General features: G+C 48.8%; 5 protein-coding genes across 5 annotated transcripts; 1 reads left to right on the top strand and 4 right to left on the bottom strand.

Moving 5' to 3' along the window:
* Window positions 1-111: 111 nt before the first annotated feature.
* On the bottom strand, window positions 112-2,420 carry MYCFIDRAFT_138994 (uncharacterized protein; the record flags this gene model as incomplete). Its single annotated transcript, XM_007929154.1, has 5 exons — window positions 112-1,390; window positions 1,442-1,533; window positions 1,696-2,081; window positions 2,143-2,308; window positions 2,364-2,420. The coding sequence occupies 5 exons, from the start codon at window positions 2,418-2,420 to the stop codon at window positions 112-114; spliced, it is 1,980 nt and encodes a 659-aa protein (XP_007927345.1).
* Window positions 2,421-2,808: 388 nt separating this feature from the next.
* On the top strand, window positions 2,809-3,958 carry MYCFIDRAFT_78781 (uncharacterized protein; the record flags this gene model as incomplete). The annotated part of the gene is made up of 3 exons (XM_007928980.1): window positions 2,809-2,823; window positions 2,882-3,737; window positions 3,789-3,958. 3 exons carry the CDS (start codon window positions 2,809-2,811, stop codon window positions 3,956-3,958), a joined length of 1,041 nt encoding a protein of 346 aa, XP_007927171.1.
* A 2,179-nt stretch (window positions 3,959-6,137) lies between these two features.
* On the bottom strand, window positions 6,138-8,315 carry MYCFIDRAFT_32735 (uncharacterized protein; the record flags this gene model as incomplete). The annotated part of the gene is made up of 2 exons (XM_007928775.1): window positions 6,138-8,230; window positions 8,279-8,315. 2 exons carry the CDS (start codon window positions 8,313-8,315, stop codon window positions 6,138-6,140), a joined length of 2,130 nt encoding a protein of 709 aa, XP_007926966.1.
* Window positions 8,316-8,834: 519 nt separating this feature from the next.
* MYCFIDRAFT_175358 (uncharacterized protein) lies at window positions 8,835-10,220 on the bottom strand (the record flags this gene model as incomplete). The annotated part of the gene is made up of 2 exons (XM_007929153.1): window positions 8,835-8,956; window positions 8,993-10,220. 2 exons carry the CDS (start codon window positions 10,218-10,220, stop codon window positions 8,835-8,837), a joined length of 1,350 nt encoding a protein of 449 aa, XP_007927344.1.
* A 387-nt stretch (window positions 10,221-10,607) lies between these two features.
* Window positions 10,608-12,370, bottom strand: MYCFIDRAFT_116083 (uncharacterized protein; the record flags this gene model as incomplete). Its single annotated transcript, XM_007929152.1, has 2 exons — window positions 10,608-12,246; window positions 12,321-12,370. Coding segments are annotated over 2 exons (1,689 nt in total), but the record flags the coding sequence as incomplete, so codon positions are not given.
* Window positions 12,371-20,792: the final 8,422 nt, after the last annotated feature.

The following is a 20,792-nucleotide window of genomic DNA, read 5'->3' as shown; positions in this document are numbered from 1 at the left end:
TCATGCTTGAATCGTGCTGGAGCGCCTCAGACTTTCACCAGCACGAGATTGTGGATGTGATGAAGGTGAGACAGCTTCTGATGATGGCCTGGCGTGTGGCGTGTGAAAAGCTCATGCTATGCCCTCTGGTTCAACAGTCCAGCCCCATTCCTGCATTAACTCCCGGCATCGAAGTCCCGTGGCGCATCCGGTATCCTTTTCAATGGCCCGGAGAAGTTCCAGCACTGCCTTACGTTCATCGTTTTCTTCGAGGCACGCGCCGGCAGTAGAAAGAGGGAGGAGCATTTCAACACGAATCGCCGGCTGTGGACGACCAAGAGCAATCCCGATGATCTCGTGAGCATGTCGAATCGCTTCCGTGGATACCTCTCGATACGCCTTGAGCCTATTCCTAAACGCGCTCCTTTCCACGTTGATGGGTCGGTGCAGCAGCAGCAATATTCGTGCAAAGTGGTACAGTTGCAAAGAAGCAGCACACACATCGATGCTGAAGAATGCCTCTGTCAATTGCGACCGCGAAGTCCGACCAGAAGCTGGATGCCGGATCTGCGCGACAGGCTGGAAGGTAGCTGGTAAGTTCCCGTACCAGTGATCGAGCTGCCGGGAGAGCTGTTCCCATTGGCTTTGTCTCGCTGTCGAGTTTTCATCACTGGTGAGGTAGTTCATAACGCGGAGCACTAGCCAGAGCAAGGTGTGTGCCACCAGCTCTGCAAGCACGCGACAGTGCCTTGGATCGTCTTTGATATGTTCAGGCGATTTGTACAAGGACCCGTCGTGCTGCACCTCCAGCCCGCAACTATTCCAAAGCGCCATGTCGTCGGTGTCAAGAAGCGTCGTCTGCCGATTGAGGTATGCAGCTTGATAGTCTGCCCTTGCAAAATTCCAGAATGATGCAAGTCGCCCTACTGTAAGCGAAGGTGAAACCTGGTTCTCCATCTGCTGCGAAGGACTCATAGCTTTCAGAAGAGACTTCAGACCTGCCAGATGCTGCAGCCAGCCGGTGTCAAAATTGTCCAAGGATTCATAAAGTGAGAAGATGGACACAGCCACAATCAAGTCATCTGAATTGGCCATCGAAGCGGCCATCTGCGCATCTGGACTGGGCGGATTGCTCAAACCACCCGAGACAGCTTGGAGATATTGGCGTGAGAAGGCAATGGCTTTGTCGTAATAATTCGCGGCCTTATAGAACCAGTCGACGTTGCTATCTTCCAGCACTTCCATTGCTGATGGCTTCTGTGACTGTTGGTAGGTAAAAGGCTTAGTGCCTTTGGTTCGTCCGAGTTGCTTCGCTGCGACGGCGGCAATAGCATTGCGCAGCAACGCATCTCGAAGCGCTTTCAGAGGCACTAGATGGGTGAAGTGCTTGTCTCTATCAAACAGGTCCATCCTGAGACGAGGTCAGCAATGGCGGTCGGCGCCTCGATCATGAGCCACCTACCAAGGACCTATCGATTCTGTGAAATGCCTGATCAGGTAAGCCATCTCATGGTCGCGTTCATGTGTTATAAGGGCGCTGGTCGTGAGTTGTGACTCGGGAGCCCACAAATTACTATGTCAGACGAGGTCAGCACTGGTATACAAGACGCGGTCAAAGACAACATACTGGCTATCAGAATAAGATCCTGATATTATGGCGGTCGATAGGGGCGTTCCTGAAACGGAATTGTTCAATAATATATCGCTCTGATCGACTTCGTCTACGATTTCTGGCACGTTCGGTAGGAATCCACAAGTGTTGCCCGCTGCGGAATAATAAGCATCGGGCTGCAGGTCGAAGAACTCTGGGTCGAAGGTCTGGGCTTTCCACATGTCATCGAGCATAGGGTCTGCATCTGCAAGGGGGATCTGAGCAGGCGTGTCTGCCAACAGCATTGCTTCAGTCAGAGGATCGAGTGGAAGGGCGGGCAATGCATGGGATGGAGTGCTGGGAGACGCAGCGCTTTGTGCAAACCGGGCAGTGTCAATGCCCGCGACCCTGTTCGGTGGAAGGCTTGCTGGGCCGCTTGGAGCATTTTGGGCCGTCGATTTGACTGCTGGCGAGTTGGTGCTTGGTGTGGCACTGGCTTGAGCGGTGATGTCTCGGTGCTACAAAGCGGTCAACATTGGAGGCTCGGCAGACATGTGAAGGATGTCGAAAACACACTGGTGCAGCGACGTGTTCATTGCCGGAAGCATGGTCGCCGGAGTTCTGGTACTTCTTGCGCAAGGTGATGCCTTCATCGACGAATTTCCGTTTCTTGTCGTAGCCAGGACAAGGCTTGCCAAGCTTCTCGCAGCGGAGACATGTGGGCTGGCGTTTATCGCACTGCAAGACGTGGTCAGTGAAGTCGCAAGCCTGAATTGGCAATCCCGTAGAATACCTTGACGCGCCGCTCTCTGCACCTGTCGCACGCCCGTTCGGATGCTTCTTGCGCCATTCAGGTATGTTGCAGCGAGGCACGCGCGCACTCCAGCACAAGACAACAATCAGCACGACGCCACTCGTGCTCGCTGCTGGCTTCCTGAATGGGCCAGCGTAGTGGAATGTGAATTGTGCGGGTGGAAGATATCTCAGGTGAATGGCTGAATAAGTCGTCAGACGGGCCGCTGGCCAATCAAGTCCGACTGAGGCAACCATCGGGTCCCGACCACCGCCCCACCCCCACCCCCACCCCGCCCCCACCGTCCCGGGACACGCCGACAAGGGCGTCGAACTCAGCGACGACAACGTTGTTATGTGGTGTCTGCACGCTATTGTGTGTTCTTCACTTCCCCAGCGTTTTCACGGCTCGGCATGCGACCGGGCGTGCAGGCTCCGAGTCCGAGATGAAGATCAAGCGGGTATGTCAGCACGAGGAGTCTTTCGGCATGGGCATGAACGTTGACGCTGCGCGCAAAGCTATTCATCTACCCGGTCAAATCTCTGCGGCCTGTGGAAGTCCATGCCGCAGAGATCACCAACGAAGGCCTTCGCTTCGACCGTCAATATGTCCTGGTCAAGCCGCCGACCAGCGAGACGCAAGGACTCGCCGAGCATATCACCATCAAGAACCATTTCGATCTGGGCCTGTTCCATACCATGATTGATCGTTCATGGTCCAAGCTCACCATCACGCATATCCATGCTGACGAGAACGCTGCCATTACTCTACCACTGACTCCATCTCCCGTGAGCTTGTTCAACGCACCTGTGTACCAAGTCAGCATCTTCGGTACCAAAGCTCCGGGCATCGATATGGGCGAGGAAGTCTCCAAGTACTTCACTTTCCACCTCGGAAAGCCTGTGCGCCTTCTGTATATCGGCGGCACTGGCCAACGAGAGATTCCAGGTGCGGTCTTCATGCCGAAGCACAAATATCGAGCACTTTCTATCGCCGTCAACGACAAGCTGCAACCTCAACGAGTCAGATTTGCGGATGCAGCTCCAATTCTCGTCACATCCTCAGCATCAGAGGAAGATGCGAGAAGGAGATTACCACCCTCCGCCCGTGGCGAAGATGTTATTGTCAGGTTCCGGCCAAATATCCATGTCGATGTGGGCAATGAAGCCGCACCGTACGACGAAGATCAATGGGATCTGCTGACCGTGCGGTCGAAAGCCGATCCCGCACAAGAGGTGTCTATACGCTGCTTGTTCCGATGCGTTCGGTGCTTGAGCTTGAATGCAGACTTAGCGAAAGGGAGCATGATCAATACTAATCGACAACTATATGGCTTATTGGCAAAGGATCGCAGAGTGAATGATCTATTCCCACGTGGGTGGCGTGCACACGAAAGGAGATGCTCGCGGCTGACTTTGCTTCTAGACAAGCCGGTATTTGGGCAGTATGCATGCGCCGGTCCAAGCGGAGCTGTCTTGCGTGTGGGAGACGACGTCGATGTCACCGAGCGCGTCAGCCGGCCTGTCTCGCCGGCCACACCAGGGTCACCAATAACGCCCATCATCGCTGACGGAGAAGAGGCCAAGGTCAAGTGAAAGATCTCTACATTCACGAGGAGCAAGGTCCAGCAACGTGCGAACAATTGCAAATCGACCTTCATAATCGCAGTGCTCACACGCCTGCCGAGCGAAATTCCGGCCCGCACCTTATCGCCCTCTTTCAAGTCTTCACCGGCGACAAGACCCGGACGTAAACGGAGAGATGGACGAAGAAAGTGATTCTCCAAGCCATAGGAACAAAACCGCAGAGCTTTCAAGCATCGCCGTGAACGGGCTGGCAGGGCACGTGACTAGACGACGCCAACATTCAGACAGATAGACCAAGTCGCAGTGGCCTTGAATACTCTGCACGCCATTCATGACACGACCAGGGAACTGTGCAAGCCTGTGCAGTCACTAATAAGAAGTCGTCTGCACTGGACCTGAGCAGCTCGCTATTTTTCCACCAAATGAGGTTAGCGGGAGACTAGCCAAATGGAGCAAGAATACAGCGATGAGAGGTCGGAGGACGACTTGTGCAACAGCAAGAGATCTTAGGCAGAAATAGAATGCCTCATTTTCAGGCGGACAGAAACTCTGACGTACGTGGTCTTGGCCCGATATGGAATTGTTCTTGGCCACACGACATCGATCAGATTCAAGCGACAATTCATGGACGCAAGCTTATTCGGGCCATCTTTCAACGTGATAAGCTTTGCTACTGCTGGGAACTGCGCGCTGTATGCTATGGTCCTCGATGCAGCGGCTTCCTTTGACGCGGACACTGTCGGCGGCTTCCACGTGCCCGCAAGGCCTGGTCCTTCAAATTTCTGGCAGGTCAGACATGCCTCGCACGATTCTTGAACAACTGCGTTAGGCCTCTTCAGTCTCCTCCGTTGTCTTCCGATTATTTTGAGTCTTGTGGAGCTCTTTATCCCATGCTGCTTTAGTCCTGGCCAACGCTTCGGCATTCTTCTTATTAGCATCGACCATGTCCAACGAGCTATGCAGATTCTGCGAAACCAGCTCTCGTAGGTGCCGAGCGGCGGCCTCCAGTATGAGATATCGTCCGCAACTCTCGGGAACTCGAAAGCCAGCCTCCTTCAGCACCTCTCGACGCTCTTCTAGATCGCGCGCATATGCTGTCATTGCCTCCCGCCTGTCCAATGTCGATCTTGCCAACCAGTCCAACGTCATACTCACAGCGTCTAGGTCACGGTAATAAAAGTCGGCATGGTGTTTTGCATCGATAAGCTCGAGGGCTGACGCTACCCTCCTCAGTTGAATGATGGGCGGGAACATATCTTTTGTCTTCAGAAGGACCCGACGAAGAGCAATGTCGGCCTCGGCAGCAGCCCTCGGGGCAGACTCTGCTTTCCAAACACCACATCCTCTGATTCGGTCCTGATCGGTCCTGATCCAGGGCGAAGAAGGGAGCATGCATGTTGGCGTGCCGTCTTCGTCTTTCTCAGCGACAAACTCTTCCCGATCAACCACTTCGTCCCTACGACCCTGTTTGTGGGAAAGCTGCTGGATGTTTTCCTGTTGAAGGGCCTGGACATCCTTCTGAATATCCATGATCCCGCGACGCATTTCCACAATCTTTTCCTGACTCTTATCGAGATCGGCCTTGAGCTTGACTGGGTCGGCTTCCGGTGGCTGGCCCTTGACAGCTCTACTAAAAGCTTTACAGTGGGAGCGCACTTCGTATAGACGGTCGAGCTGGCGTTCGGAGAGTTGACTCTGCCTCGAAGTCTTGATCATGTTGATGGTGCGAGATGGAACTGCATGGCCGCGGAACTTCATGTTGAAGGCAAGGAGCTCGAGTCTATTGAGAATGCCATGGATGCTGGCGGTATCGCTCGGGTTGACAGGCGCTGGATTTGGGGGTTGCGCTTTCAGCGGCGACGGACACTCCATCCTCGTTGCCCTGCGATGTTGTTAGCAACGAGCTACAATGCTTCTGATCGGGGATGCTTACCGCGCGCTTGATGGCGAGCTTATGACAGATGGATGACCTCGCGTGGTGGTAATTGTTGAGTTTCTTGTCCTCAGCGCTGTCAACGCGTCGAATCACGCTAACGCGAACCTTCTCTGAAATCAGGAAGGAGTGAAACGGAGATAATGAAGCTTGTGAGCCTTGGCAACGGCTTCAAATCACAACACGCCGCAACTGCGTAACCAGAAAACACTGCTTTCTCAGACACAGTACCGAAACGCTTTCAACCCATAACGTCTACCTGTCCCAATGCTCAAAATTCTTGAGCACAACACCCTCACCCTGCATCGACACCAACTTTCCCACCCTGTAAACCTTCTCGCCCTCACCGATCAAAGCCTCCGTCGCAGCAGCAACCTGTGACTCCTTCACAGCAATCACCATCCCAAGCCCAGTATTCCACGTTCGTGCGAACTCCTTGCTGCTCACGCCCCCAGCCTTCTTCAACCACATCAACACATCCGGCACAGGCCACGCAGAAGCATCAATCTCGGCAGCCAAATGCTTAGGCAGCATTCGTGGAATATTGTCTTCCAGACCTCCACCCGTGATATGCGCCATTCCCAGAAGTAGGCCTTTCTTCACAGCCGCAAGAAGAGGCTTGACGTAGATCCTCGTAGGTTCCAGCAAACTCGCTCCCACGGTTTTATCCTCAGCCCACGGCGCTTGGTCATGGAAATCCAGTCCCTTCTTCTCCAGAATTTTCCTCGCCAAAGAAAAACCATTCGAATGCACACCACTACTCCCCAAACCAAGTAAGACGTCCCCTTCACCCATACCCTCCTTATCAGGCAAAACCTTCTGTCCCCTCCGAATCGCACCCGTAGCAGCACCTCCCGCATCAAAGTCTTTGCCCTGATACATCCCCGGCATCTCCGCCGTCTCACCACCAACAAGCGCCGCACCAGCTTGCACACACCCCATCGCAACCCCCTCCACAAATTTCAACGCATCATCAGGCTCGAGTTTCGAACAGGCATAATAATCCATAAAAGTCAAAGGTTCGGCACCTTGCACGACGAGATCGTTGACGTTCATGGCCACGAGGTCGATACCCACTTGCCAGAATTCTTGCATGGCGAAGGCGATTTTGAGTTTTGTGCCGACGCCGTCGATGGCTTGGATGAGGATTGGGGATTCGTCGTAGCCGGCGGCTTTGAGGTCGAGAGCGCCGCCGAAACCGCCGATTTCTGCGTCTGCGCCGGGACGGCGGGTGGATTTTACTGCGGATTTGATTTTGGAGACGAATTGGTTGCCTGCGTCGATTGAGACTCCGGCGTCGGCGTAGGTCATGCCGTCGTTTGATCGGGATGGAGAGGATGTGGAGTGCGAGACGGTGAGACCGTCGTAGGCTGGTTCGAGGAGTCGGTATTCGCATTTGATGTCTTTCTTTTTGAATTCCTCGATTAGGTGCTCCGCGATCTTGTCGAAGTTTTCTGTGGCTAGGGCCAGAATTGTTGGTCCTGCGCCTGAAAGGCAGATGCCGAGCAGTCCGGGATGTGATGTAGGCGTGACGGATTGGAGAATTTCTGTCAGACCAGGAATGAGCTTCTTGCGGTATGGTTGGTGTATCTTATCCTGCATGCCATCGTAGATCAACTCGGGATCTGGTGGGCTTTGGCCAAGTGCTGTGGTCAATAATGCTACTCGCTGGAGATTGTAAATGACGTCCGCCTTTGCATAGTCTGTCGGAAGTGCGCCTCTCGCTAAAGCAGTCTTGACTTCGAAGTCGGGAATGATGGCGATGCACTTGATTTCCTTTGCCCAGCTGAAACGAATGTGCTTGCCAATGTTGAAAGGTGGCACCGGAGGCTTGAGGCCTGTGTCTTCTCCTCCTTGTGGAGCAGGAAGCACTTCAGCTAGTGGGATCTCCTTACGCTTCATATCTTCGGGGTCAAGCTCCTTCAAATAGCTTCCCACGAAGCCACCGAAAAGTGCCGCAGCCACATTATCCGGATGTCGCTCAATCATCAGGCAGAAATCCAGAATCCTGTCTTTCGACAAGCCAAGCTGTCCAACTTCGTTTGCAAGAGATACGCCCCCTACGACTGCTGCTCCGGAAGATCCGAGACCTCTTCCAAGGGGAATAGGATTTTTTATGTGAACATGAGTTGCTGTTGGGAATGCTCTTAGGTCGTGACATCGGAGCACGTAAAGAGCAGTCTGAGTGATGAGGTTCCTTTCCGGATTCAAGTCGACTCCAGCTTCACCTTGGCCCTCATATGTAACTCTGCAATTGAGCGGTGCGCCAGAGGACTTCGGATCGTTGACTGTGACGTTTAGTTCAAGCCAGTCGGAGAGAGCAAGACCGATCACATCGAAGCCAGGACCTTTACTTTGTCAGCGTAAGCATCTCTGAGCAGCTGTCAAGCACGTACCGATGTTGGCTGAAGAGCACGGGACCCCTACTGTCATTAGCTACGTTCCATCACACTGAGAACTTTTGGCGTACTGATCGTCGTGGTCATGGTCCCGGAGAAATGTAAAATGAGAGCGTAGTGAATATCAGTCCAGAGGCTCACACGGAGTCTCAATGCTGTTCTCCGAGCGATGCGGCGGAGTTCGCAGCTCAAAAGGAATCTCGAAAAATGCCCGCCGACTCACATCACATGCAGCCAAATTTCATGCAAGGTTCTCAATTTTAAATTTAGTGAAGGGTCTCAGATCGCCGCTCCGAACCGAAAGTCTAAAAGTACGGGCTTGGCACCACCCTGTCTTCACACCGTCTCGTGGAACAACCGAAAGGCATCAACGGCAGAATACTAGATGCCCAAAGAAGAGTAGGTCTCCATTCTCTGAGTTCTGAAGCGCAATGCGAAGTTGAAAATCGATATGAAGCTCACACAAGCTCTGCAATGTAGTATAAGGCAATGCACACTCGCCGTTCGCAACGATGTCGGACATCGAGCAGCAACAACTACTTCTCCGGATCCGCTAGGCCAGAGAGCTCCAATATCGACAAGGCATAAAAGTGCCATCTTGGTTCTCCTTGACCAGCGCGTCGCCATTACATCCTTTGCAATCGTTCGGATCTTTTCCGCCAGTGGTCGGCGTATCTGGCTGCGTGTTGCCACTCTATGGGGATGAGCTACCAGATGCAGATCCCGGAGGTGCATAATCATGCAGAGCAGCCCACAACGCTTTCAGATCGACCTCCATCACACTGAGCCTGTCTGCCAAGTTGGGCAACCACTCGCTGTCATGTCTCTCCACAGTAGTTTGCATTCGTGCCAGGAGCTCAGATCCGACTCCGGTCTTGCGGTCATCTTGAATGGTGCTAATGGTCTGCGAGATCCGTGCGGTTGAGTAATCAAGCCTCACCAAGTGTCGCGAGAGCCACTCGTGGTCTTGCTGTAGCTGGGCAAAAGATTCCGCCAATCGGTCATGCTTGCGCTCCATGACACGATTCTTCGTGCTGATCACCAAGATTTCGTCAGCCAGATCCTCAATATTTAGACGTGCTGGCGAAATTTCTTCACGTGTCTCTGCTTCTTCTTGCAATTCCTGCGCCCTATTCTCAGCGACAAGCCTTGCCGCATTTGCTCTCTTAAGCTCTTCTTCAAGCTCTTGAATCCTGGCTTGTTGTTCCTGAATCAAGATGTGCGGGATCTGATGGTTGTTCGGGCCGATCGGGTCGAGTGGTCTGTCTTGATGTATCTCGTCGACGTCTGTCGTCAGAGGCTCACTGTAGACGTGGCAGAGGGTCTGGTCTATCTCAGACGACAAAGTCTCAACAGGGCTTGAAGGAAGCTTGACTCTCGGCTTTTCCTGTGGTGGCCACTCAGTCGCATCTCGCGTGCCCATGCCATCGGCGATACTGGAGGCATCTGGAGATAAAGGATGGGTGGCCAGATCATGCTGGCCATCTCTTCCTTCCTCTTCTAATAGCTGTTGAGAAGCGGGCGCGACTTTCTCTCTTTTGCTCGCCGTCACCACAGTTTTCACATCCCAACCCAGCCCATCTGTAGCATGGCGAGAAATGTTACACTCTTGCCAGTCAGATGGTGATGCGATCGTCGGGCAGGCGAGCAGTCGTGGCTTCCTGACAACCGTCTTCGTCGCATCGTTTTCGATCTCGTCAATCATGCGTTTCTTGAAATCGCGGACAAGCTGTTCGACCTTCAATGTACTCTCAACATTGGACTTCGCTTCTCCGTGTACCAGATAAATGCCATCCTCCGAGAAAGTCGTACGATGACCGTTCTGTCTGAGTCGATTCTCGATATCCTTGAGAACGAGGAATATTGACTCTACGCCTTGCCGTTCGGTGAAGGCTAGCGTAGTGTGAGGGCTGTGTATTGAGTCCTTCAGCGAAGCCATGTTGGGCTGTCGGTTGGTGCCGTCGTCAGAGTCTGCTATCTATTGTCAATGATATGGTGTGTTGAAGGTGGATTTGGAAGTTGAGAATCAGGATGAAATGGAAGGCGAAAATGCGGCCGGTGCAGTCATCCAAGCTTTGACCAGCAAGCACAGACCTCTGGAAATGCAGTTGAGGCAAGAGCGACGATTCCCTGTTTAAAAGTATCACTTCCATGTTGAATGATGCTGCAAGTTTATGATGCTTACGCTGAATGCTTCTACTTGTAAATGCTTTCGGCCGTGAGGCACCTTCTGCCCAACCAAGATCCATTCCACTGTTCAAGATGACATCTATCCTTGGTCAGTTCACCATTTGGCCTTCGTGCCCTCCGACTCGCCCTCCTCGTGGACGCGCCGCGTCAGCCATGCCGCCACGAGGGCAAGACAACCACCAAATCTCAGCACCCATGCAACACTGTCGTCGCCCGGTGTGCCTCTTGGTTTCTGCAGTGCCTTGAAAATCACCGAACTTATCAGCGTGGCAATGACTTGAGGAGCTGCGATAGCGACGTTGTGAATACCGAGCACGACACCAGCCTGATCGGCACCATCACTGCCATCTTCGCCTCTTGCGAGTAGCTCTCCTTCTACTGTAGGAGGTGGTCGGATTAGGCCGCGACGGATGTTGTCCCGCTTGCTGACTTCGGCAGCGATCAGTGCAAAAGGAGCCCACATCGTCATTGCCCAAGGAATGCCGATGAGCCCCACAAGGATCGTGGCTATGGTCGTATTGTTGGCGGCGAAGGTGAGCCAGGTAAGGGCCGCAAACATGAGGTGTGACAGAAGCCAAGCTCGTTTCAGTGTAAGCCATGGCATTTCAAGACAAGCGCCATAGTCACCGATTCGTCTAAGCCAATTCGACTTTTGCGACGCCTTCAAAGACTGGCCATCAGCAAAGTCGACCGCACCGGCCGCAGCACCAACGCTCGAGCGCCGCAGGTCAAAATAGCTAACATCGTGCGCATTTACTGGCCCTGGCGTCCGAGGAGTTCTCGGAGTTGTGGCCATTGGTGTCCTGGACGTTGGCTCTGGAGGTTTGAAGGAGCTTGCCACAAACCATGGCAACACCACACTTGCAATGAATGACACAATTGCATACACCAGAAGCGCAAATGTGCCCACTCGAGTGCCGTGCTCCCATGCTTCATCAATCTCCTTGTCAGTCATGTTTGGGTTGTCGCGAAAGATTGGGTCCACGTAAAGCTGTCCCACGTAGGTTGTGATGTAGAAAAGGAATGGAAACCATGCAATCCACGCAGCGAGTTGCACATAGCAAACAGCCTTGATCTGGTATGGTAAGCGTGCCATGGAACGTCCTAGAGTCTTGAAGAAGGCGAGAACGCCTCCTTCTTGCTCTGCAGGCTTTCCTTCTAACCGAGGATCGCGTTCCGAGATGGCAAGGCTGGAAACCGTGACTGTGCTGGTGAGACCTAGAGACGCAATGACACACAGGACTTTGAATTGCGTATTGCCGAAAAACCAGAGATATCTAGGCAGATTGGTGTATCCGAAGAGGTAGCCTATAATGTTTCCCACTCCAGTGACTCGACTTGCCCAGGCATTCGCCGCGTCCTGTTGATGAGCTGGAGCATTGTCAACTGCAAATGCTCTGATACCAGCCTGGATGACATTGATACTGAAATCCAGTATGTATACCATGAGCACCGCCAGTATGATTGCCGTCGTCTTGGTCCCTTCGCTTTCTCTGGAGACCCCAAATATCGACAGAAAGCCTGCAACGATCTCTTGCGTCCATGCCAAAGTCATGAGTGAAATGATGGTAGCAATAGCTCCCCCGACCACGAACGGCCGTCTCTTTCCGAAGCGTGACCTGCATCTGTCGGATTTGATGCCCACGTACGGTTGGACCAATGTGCCTGATAAAGGTCCAGCAATCCACACCAAGGCGAGCAGGCTCTTCGAGACTCCGAGGCTTAGGAGATAAGGTGAGCCATTTGAGAGCTCTACAGACCATGCTATCTGCAGACTATTTTCCTGTTAGTTCTGAGACGTCTCTTAGCATGATCTTGATCGCCTGAAGCTCCTGGACATCCGACTCACCCCAAGAAGGACAGAGTCAAAAGGAACAGATACCAGCTGCTCTTGCTTTCTTCCCGTGTCCCTTGCTCGGCATTCCAGGTCTCGCTGTCACTGCGGTCGGGACTATTGACTGCGGAGAAGCTTGAGATGCTTCCGATGTCTTCGCTTGTACGTGGTGGCAATAAAGGTGACTGCTCGTTGAAGTCATCCGCCTTGCCTGTTTCTACGCTTGGTCGCATGCGACCACTGGCCTGAGTCTTCACAGCCAGATCTTGTGTCGTGCGATGCAGGTTGAGAGACGATGTCGACTCTTGTTGGACGTGAACTTGCCCAGGCGGCGAAGATGACGTGCGTATCGAGGTGTCTATATGCGATATGTGCCGCGACGAGTTGAGGTTGGTCGGCGAAGGCGCGTGCTCCATGGCAGTCATGGAGGCAGAAGGGTGCTATTGCAAACAAAGGAAGGCTGCAGTCCTGCGAGCATGATCCTTATTGCGCTGTGAGGCCGACTCTCGTAGGAGTTGTACGTGTCTAGGCTGCGGAGGCGAAGGTGAAACAAGATATCACATTATCACGCGACATCCAGAGGATGCGCATGTGTACTGTGGGCGCGTTCCAGTTGCCAGGTTGCGCTGTTGAAGGATCTCGGGGAAGACAAGCGCGTCCGCCACATGACCCTTCTGTGCATAACTGGTCATCATGCCTTGTGCGAGAAGCAACGAGCCTTCTGCTCTGCCTCATAAGAAGGGTTTCGCAACTCGGAGAGCCTGTTTCCACAACGCACGTACCAGCCGCTCCAGTGACTGAATAGGAAGCCAAGACAGCCATATAGAGCCTAGTATAGCATGTATTTCCGTCTCTTCCGCGCGTATAGGTTCTCGTATAGATATCGCGTTCTCGGGCGCGTTCTCGCGTTCTTGCTAGCTTTTGCTAAGTACCGCCGCTACTATAGAGGCCGACGAAGAGGTAGAATTAGCGTAGGTACTCGCTATAGTATATATCGTACTTAGTCGTCGCAAACGGCGGAAATAGCTATATCGTAAGCCTATCGACATTCGTTTAAACGGCCGTATATAGGAGTTTGTCTTTAAGAATATTAGCGACGCGTTTACGAAGTAGTATATAAAGTAAGTCGATAAAGACGCTTTCGCGAGGTTAATATAGAAGATTAAGTAAGCGTTAGAAGTACGCTAGACCTTACTATCGCCGTGCTTAGCTAATTACCGCAGAGTCGATAGATTTAATAAAGAAGAGATATTATATCTTATAACTATACTTTAAATAGACGATATTAAGTAGCTAAACCGCTATAAATGCAAGCTAGTATAGGCCTTCTATCTTACTCTCTTCTACCTTAGATTTCCGTCTACTTAGAAGATTCTCGGTCTTATCTTTAGTCGCAAACTATACTATCTATTAACTATCTTCGGGGCAGTAATTAAGCACATTCGGAAGGAGTTTAGCTCCTATATATAATAGCACCCTCGATTAAGACGATATTACGTCTTACGTAACTTCGTATAGTAGGTTAAGAATACTAGATAGAGAGGGAATTTTTAGGAATTTATTAATAGCATATTTCGAGAAACTTGTCGTCCGGCACCTATACCGGAATACTATAATAATTAACGTCTATTATTCTCTAGCTATAAGAAGCGATACAGTTACAAGTTCTAAGGCATAATAACACCTAATAGCATACTATCTTTACTAATAGGTCCCTACCTAGGTAAAGAGAACGATTAGGATATATTCTATAAATCTCGTATATCTAAGCGTATATAACGAATGCTTAATAAGCGTACGAGAAGCGGTCTTCTACGACGAAGATTATATCTATATAGCGATCTAGTATACTACTATTCCTTTAGAGTTATATATCTATAGCCTAGAATAACAAGTGTTACTAAACTGCCGAAGCTAAAGAGGATATTTAATAAGTATATATCTAAGGCGAGAATAGAGATAGAATACGGCTTTAGTAAGACAATCCGGCTATTCGTATACCTATAACTCGAAGAATAATAATATATTAGCAATTAACTAGTAGCGGCATATTATATAGTCGCTATATTGCTTACAAACCTATATACGAGCCTTAGGGGTAGCAATTAAACGAATAGGAGATTCGATACCGATCCGCCCTCCTACGCTAAAATTCTCTACCTATACGGTAGTAAGCCTATCGATAACTAACTATACTTTAACTATAGCGAAGACACTTAATCTAAATGCTCTAGTATCGGTTCTAGTATCTTAGAAGAGGGCGTAGATTTATAAGACGAAGAAGATTAAGAATATTGTCCTCTCTCGGAGGGTCCGGCCGGCTCCGCGGACCTCCGCGGAGGTAAAAGCTTACTTAGCCGAAATGTATATATACGCTAAGCTATACCCTACCTACTATCTTTACTTACTATACATTGCTTAGACATATACTAAACTATATATACGCTTTATTATCTATATTATAGCTATAATATATCTTTTATACGTAACAATCGGACTAAAATTAACTATTTTATAGCTAGCAACGCTATATACTTAAATTGCGACAATATATCCGATAAAGTTACTCTAAATAGCCCTCTAGATTAGTATCAAATTTAGCTATTTCTATATAGTTAAAGCCTATCTCTTACTATAGAGACGTACCCTTATCGAAGCTAGGAGTACTAGTACTACCTATAGCACTATTAAGATTACTCGGAGCAGGACTACTAGCATTTTGTATAGGTAGGCGACTTATTAGGGTCGTTAGCAAGCTCTTAATATCGCTAATATCCCCCTTTAAGCGCTTAACTTCCTTCCTTACTTCCTCGTCTACTACGCCTTCCGCTTTCTACTTCCTACTACCGATTCCTTCCGCCTAGATCTTCGCTAATATCTCTTTAACGCTCGGGTATTTCTTCTCCCTCTTACGCTTCGCTGCCGCTGTTTTAGTATAGTTCTTACCCTTCCGCGGAGGAGGTTTACCTAGCGAGCTAGGTACGATTAGCGCGCTAGAGGGAGTTAGCGAACTTCGAGTAGGAGTTAGAGCTAATTATTCTTCTAGCTCTACGTTAGGGTATACAACCTCTAGTAGATCTTCTTTGTTCCTATCTTTATCTTTACTATAATCTTCTTCGCTTTCTTTATATTTATTACTGTCGCTACTACTACTACCGCTGCCGTATTTACCCTCTACTTCTAGATTAGGTATCGCTTGTCGCTTGCTACGGCCTCGCTTCTTATCCTTCTTTAGCCGCGACAAGTTACGCCTTCTACGCTATGCCTCTATAGCTTCCTTATCCTTCTTCTTAGCCGCTTCTTGCTTATCTTAACCCTTCTTTTTAGTCTCTTAAATAGTACCTAGAATGCGCTTTATTCGGTCTCTAAACTCGTCGTTAAACTTAGTACCGGAGTCTATATAAGTACCGCCTTTAGCTAGATCTGTCTACTCGTTATATATAACAACTATACGCTCCTACGGCTTCTTTATAGTGCCGTAGCGGATACGAGTCTTACTTATAAAGTCGAAGCCTATATTACGCTAGAAGCCTTCTTTGCCCTATTTCTTTATATGCCTCTTAACTAGCTTAGTAAGAACGACTTACTAACCGTAGTTTAATCTACCTTTACTAACTAGTACTATAGCGTCTTCTTTGTTATAGGTAAGTAACGCGTACGTAGATACTAGATATAAGACTTAATAGGTTCGATAAAGAGCTAAGTCTATCTACGTAAATCCGAATAGTTTTGTACGGTACGCTAAGCGCTAAGCAGTAGGTTAGAGTCGCGTAGGCCGAATGCCTAAGGCTAGCGCTTTCTACCTAGGGCGTAGCCCTTTATATTACCTCCGTCCTCCTCCCCTTCCTTAGCGGGGATAGAAAGCCCTTCGTAGTTTCTATCGCTATTACTTTATCCGTTAGATCTATACTTATCTAAGCTTCTCTAGAGTAACGCGCTCGTAGTTTCCTCCTTCGCGATCGGGGTTTCTACTAATTTCCGGTCGGGGTTGCTATATCCTAGGCTTTAAAGGCTATAACTTTCTTCGCGACTACTAAACCGCGCTCTTTTACCTATTTACCCCTTCCTAAAACGCGCCTTACTTATACTCGCGCCTTCTATTGCTTTCGCGACCTTTACTTCCGTATCGCTTTCTATAAATATTAATATTTCCCTTTTCTTCTTCTTCTTCTTCTTTTCTATATATATCTCTACTACTACTACTACTACTAATACCGTAAGTCCCTCCCCTTCCTCCTCGGTTCCCTTCGTAAAATTAACTTATCCTAGATAGCTCGTCGAATCTACTATATTAGTTGCTATAACTCCGGCGAAGACTGCGCCGACTAATCTATAAGGTTCCCGTTCGATTCGTCGCGGGGTCCGCTAACTTTCTTAAGCCCGCTAGCTCGAGGGCTTGCGCTAATTGCGCTCGTAAGAGAATTGCTTATGCCCTACTATAAGTTATCGCGATTCCCGTACTAAATCTCTCGCTAACTATTTAGTCCTTAAATAGCCTACGTAGCCTACGCTAACTATATCCGCGCGACCCGCGCTAACGTCGCCGAGAAGCACTCCGAGCTTCTTAAGGTTCTTAAGGTATAGAAAGCCCTTAAGTCTCTCTAGCCGTAGGGGTTGTTATCTAGGTAAGATTCCCCGTTTCCCGCGATAAAACCCTCGCTAACCGTCTATTTTAGCGCTATCGCCTCGGAGGTAACAAACACTATCGCTAATATCGTAGCTTAATAGAGTTAGACGTAAGTCCTTCGCTACCCTCCGACTTTCTCTCGCTAACCTCTCTTTTTTAGTAGCGTTCTAAATGCCCTCCGTCTCGGTAACAATCGTATAGGTCCGCTAGAGGAGTAAAGGTTTCCGTAGGTTTTCTAGTAGGCTCTAGGTAGTTTCGGATATATTATTATTATTATTTTTTTTTTTTATAGTCCTAAGGTAACCTTCTAATTTCGGGCGGAGACCCGATACTTACTTATAAATACCTAAATAAAATTCTTCTTAACTCTAAATTATGTTTCTCTTCTCTAGTGTTCTAGTAAACCTAAGCCGAATAAGTTAGTAAGAAAATCCAAACTCTAGAAGTTAATAAAAGTCCTTAGAATCTATAAACCCGTTACTCCGCGGAAAAACTCTAGGTTACCGCGTTATTTCTTCCGTTTTCCTCTCTTTTCCTAATCTCTTAGAGGCCTATCGTTCTCCTCGATTTGTCTATATTTTACTTCGAAGTCGTCTAGCGCGGAGGTATCCGCGATATAGTCTAGGGGTTCCTACGTAGGTTTATAGTACCCGCTCTATTTTACGAGTACTTCTCGCCCTTAGCTTTGCTTCTTTTTTTAGGCATATAGGATCTCTTCGACCTACTACTCTTTATACGTCTCGATTAAGATAGAGTCCGGCTATTCGTCGTCGGTTACCTACCCTAGAAGGGGGTCCCGGCTCGTAAGTCTTAGAAGGTCGGTATAGAATACCGGGTAAATATTACTAGGTATCCCCGAGAGTTATACTAAGATAGGCGATAATACCTCTTCTACCGTATACTTAGCGTACTTCGAGTCGAGGCTCTTCTTTAGTCTACCGGTCTAGTAATTCCTTAGGTCGAGCTAGACCTTGTCTCCGATACGATATACCGGCGCTAGAGTTCTAGTCTTGTTCGCGCTATCCTCTTATTTCTATACGGCCTCCGCTATCTATACTTAGTATAGATCTAAGATCTGCTTAATCTTATTTACGAACTCCTCCGCCTGTTTCGCTATAGTTAGCTATTTATCGATAGCTAGGTCCTCCTCTAACGTAACGAGGGAGGTAGATTCGTAACCGTAAGTCGCGAAGAAAGAGCTTATTCCTAACCCCGCTTAGTGTCTCCCGTTAAACGCTAGTTCTACCGTAGGAAGCTATTAGTTCTAATCGGACTATATCTAGTTAATATAGTTCCGTAGGTAAGCTTATATATCTTAGTTTACGCGCTTAGGACCTCCGTCGGTTTGTAGGTAGTAGGCGGAGCTTAACCTCTACTTTACGCCGAGTAGTCGATATATCTCTCTCTAGAAAGTACTCGTCTAATTCGTACCTCTATCGCTAGTAATAGTACGAGGAAGTCCGTAATACCTAACCTAGTATTTTAGGAATAAAACCGCGCATTCCTCTACTTTTATAGAGGGAGTACCGATAAGGGCGATCTATTTACTAAGACGGTCTTTAATTACCTATAGATACCGGTTCCTATCTAACTCCGGTAGGTTAGTTATAAAGTCTATCGAGATTTCCTAGAAGAAACGGTCGGGTACTAGTAGGGGTTTTAGAAGGCCGTATTTGTGTTCCCTCTATACCTTATTGCATCTACAATAGTTATAGTTCCGTAGGAATTGCCGTACCTACTTCGACTATAGCGGCTAGTAAAAGTCGCGACCTAGTATAGAAGTAGTAGAATCCTAGCTAGGGTAGCCGTAGAGCGGCGAGTCGTAGATCGACTAGATAATCTTTGTACGTAGTATATCCTACTATAGTTCCTCGGCCCCTATATCTTTATATTCGGTTTCTATCGTCGCTAGGGCTCCTAGAACCTAGAGCTTACCGCAGTAGCGAAGGAACCCCTTAGGGTCTATTATACAATCCCCGATCTAAATTTTTGCTTTAATTTCCGGTTGCAATATTCTACCTCCCTTACGGATTTTTCGTACTACCGTCTAGTATACCGCATCTTTCTCGATAATACTCTTCTATATATCGTTTATCTCTAGGTCCTAGAATAGTTTAGCGCTTTCCGGCGAAGGCTACGCGGGCTCCGTTTCGTTCGCGAGTAGAGATAACGGGCTCGCCTTCGTTATACGCGGGAAGCTACAAATAGTAGTACTAGAAATCTAGACGTTTTCCGGCTAGTTTAGAGAGAGGTCCGGCTTTAAGAATCTCCGGAACCTTGAAAGCTTATTGTCTTAGCCTAACGTATCTTGTTCCCTCCTCGATAAGGTATCCGGTAAGATAGCTTCGATTCCCGGCTAGTAGACTAGGGTAAACTAGTACTTCGCTAGTTCTTCCTACTATCGGATCTATCTTTCGGATAGCTAGCGCTTTACTATAAAGTATTCTAGGTTCTTATAGTCCGTCTAAATCGTAAAGAGGCTATATAATTTTAGCTTAGAGTCCTAAAACTTAATACTAGATACAACTACGAGCATTTCCTTATCGTAGATATCGTAATTAATCTCCGCCTTATTTAGTTTCTTCGAAAAGAAGCCTACCGGTCGGCGGATTCCCGCCTTTTCTTAGATAAGGGCGCCCCTAATCGCGAACCCGCTATAATCCGTCTTAAGAAAGATAGGGAGGGACGGGTCCTACTAGGTAAGGACTAGGGCGCGGTAGAATTTGTCCTTTAGCGTCTCGAACGCTTTATTCTATTCTTCTCCCTAGGCGAACGGGGTTCCCTTACTAGTAAGCGCAGTTAATAGCGCGGAGATCTTAGAATAGTTCGGTATAAATATACGGTAGTAGTTCGTAAATCCTAAGAAACGACGAACTTCCTTTTAGGTCTTAGGTGCTACCTATTTTCATATAGCTTCTATCTTTTCGGGGTCGGCTAATACTCCTCCTCCGTCGGCGTAGACGATAAATCCTAGGTACTTAATCTTTTTCTAGGCGAATTCGCTCTTTTTAATATCGAGGTAAAGGCCTCCGTCCTAAAGCTTCTTAAGTACTACTCTTACCTTACGGAAATAGTCTTCCCTCGACCCGCTCGAGTAGATAACTACGTCGTCTATATACGCCGACGCGAAGTCGTCTAAATACTCCTATAAAAGAGTATTAATATACTGTTAAAATGTAGCCGGGGCTCCGGATAAACTAAACGGGCATACTAGCTATTCAAACGAGCCTAGCCTCGTCCGGAAGGCTATCTTATACTTATATCCTTTCGCTATTTTAATCTTGTAAAAGGCCGAGACTACGTTAACCTTAGTTAACTACCGGGCCTCCGTTAGGTTCCTTATAGTATCCGGGATTAGTAGGAGGGGGTATCTATCTTACTTCGTTAGAGCATTAAGCGCCCTATAGTCGTAGTAGAACCGTAGTCCTCCCCCGGGCTTCTTAACGAATAGTACGGGCGCCGCCGCTTTAGAGTTCGCTAGTTTTATAAACCCCTTCTTTAGGAGCTCGTCTAGCGACTTCCGTAAGACTAAGAGTTCTTATTTCGATATACTATAGAGCGGACCCTAAGGGAGTTAAGGCTAGGATCCGTCTAGTTTCTCCTAGAGTTCTATTATATAGTCGATACTAGGGCGATAGGGCGCTAACTTATCGGCTTCTTTTTAATAAAATAGCGCGGCTATATCGCGAACCTCTAAGAGTAGCTTCTTCTTTAGCTCCTCGATCGTCGGGTATTTCTTCGTCTTTAGGGCCTTTTTAATATCCTCGGTAATTATCGCGGCAAGTAGGCTTCTTATAGCGTTAATTATAGCGATATTCCTATTTATATCGACCTCGCGGTAATAGCGCCCTTCTTTAATC

This window comes from Pseudocercospora fijiensis, assembly GCF_000340215.1.
Source record: "Pseudocercospora fijiensis CIRAD86 unplaced genomic scaffold MYCFIscaffold_5, whole genome shotgun sequence".
Taxonomy (NCBI): Eukaryota; Fungi; Ascomycota; class Dothideomycetes; order Mycosphaerellales; family Mycosphaerellaceae; genus Pseudocercospora; species Pseudocercospora fijiensis.
Note: the sequence above shows the minus strand (reverse complement) of the source record. Positions and strands in the feature narration are given on the sequence as shown.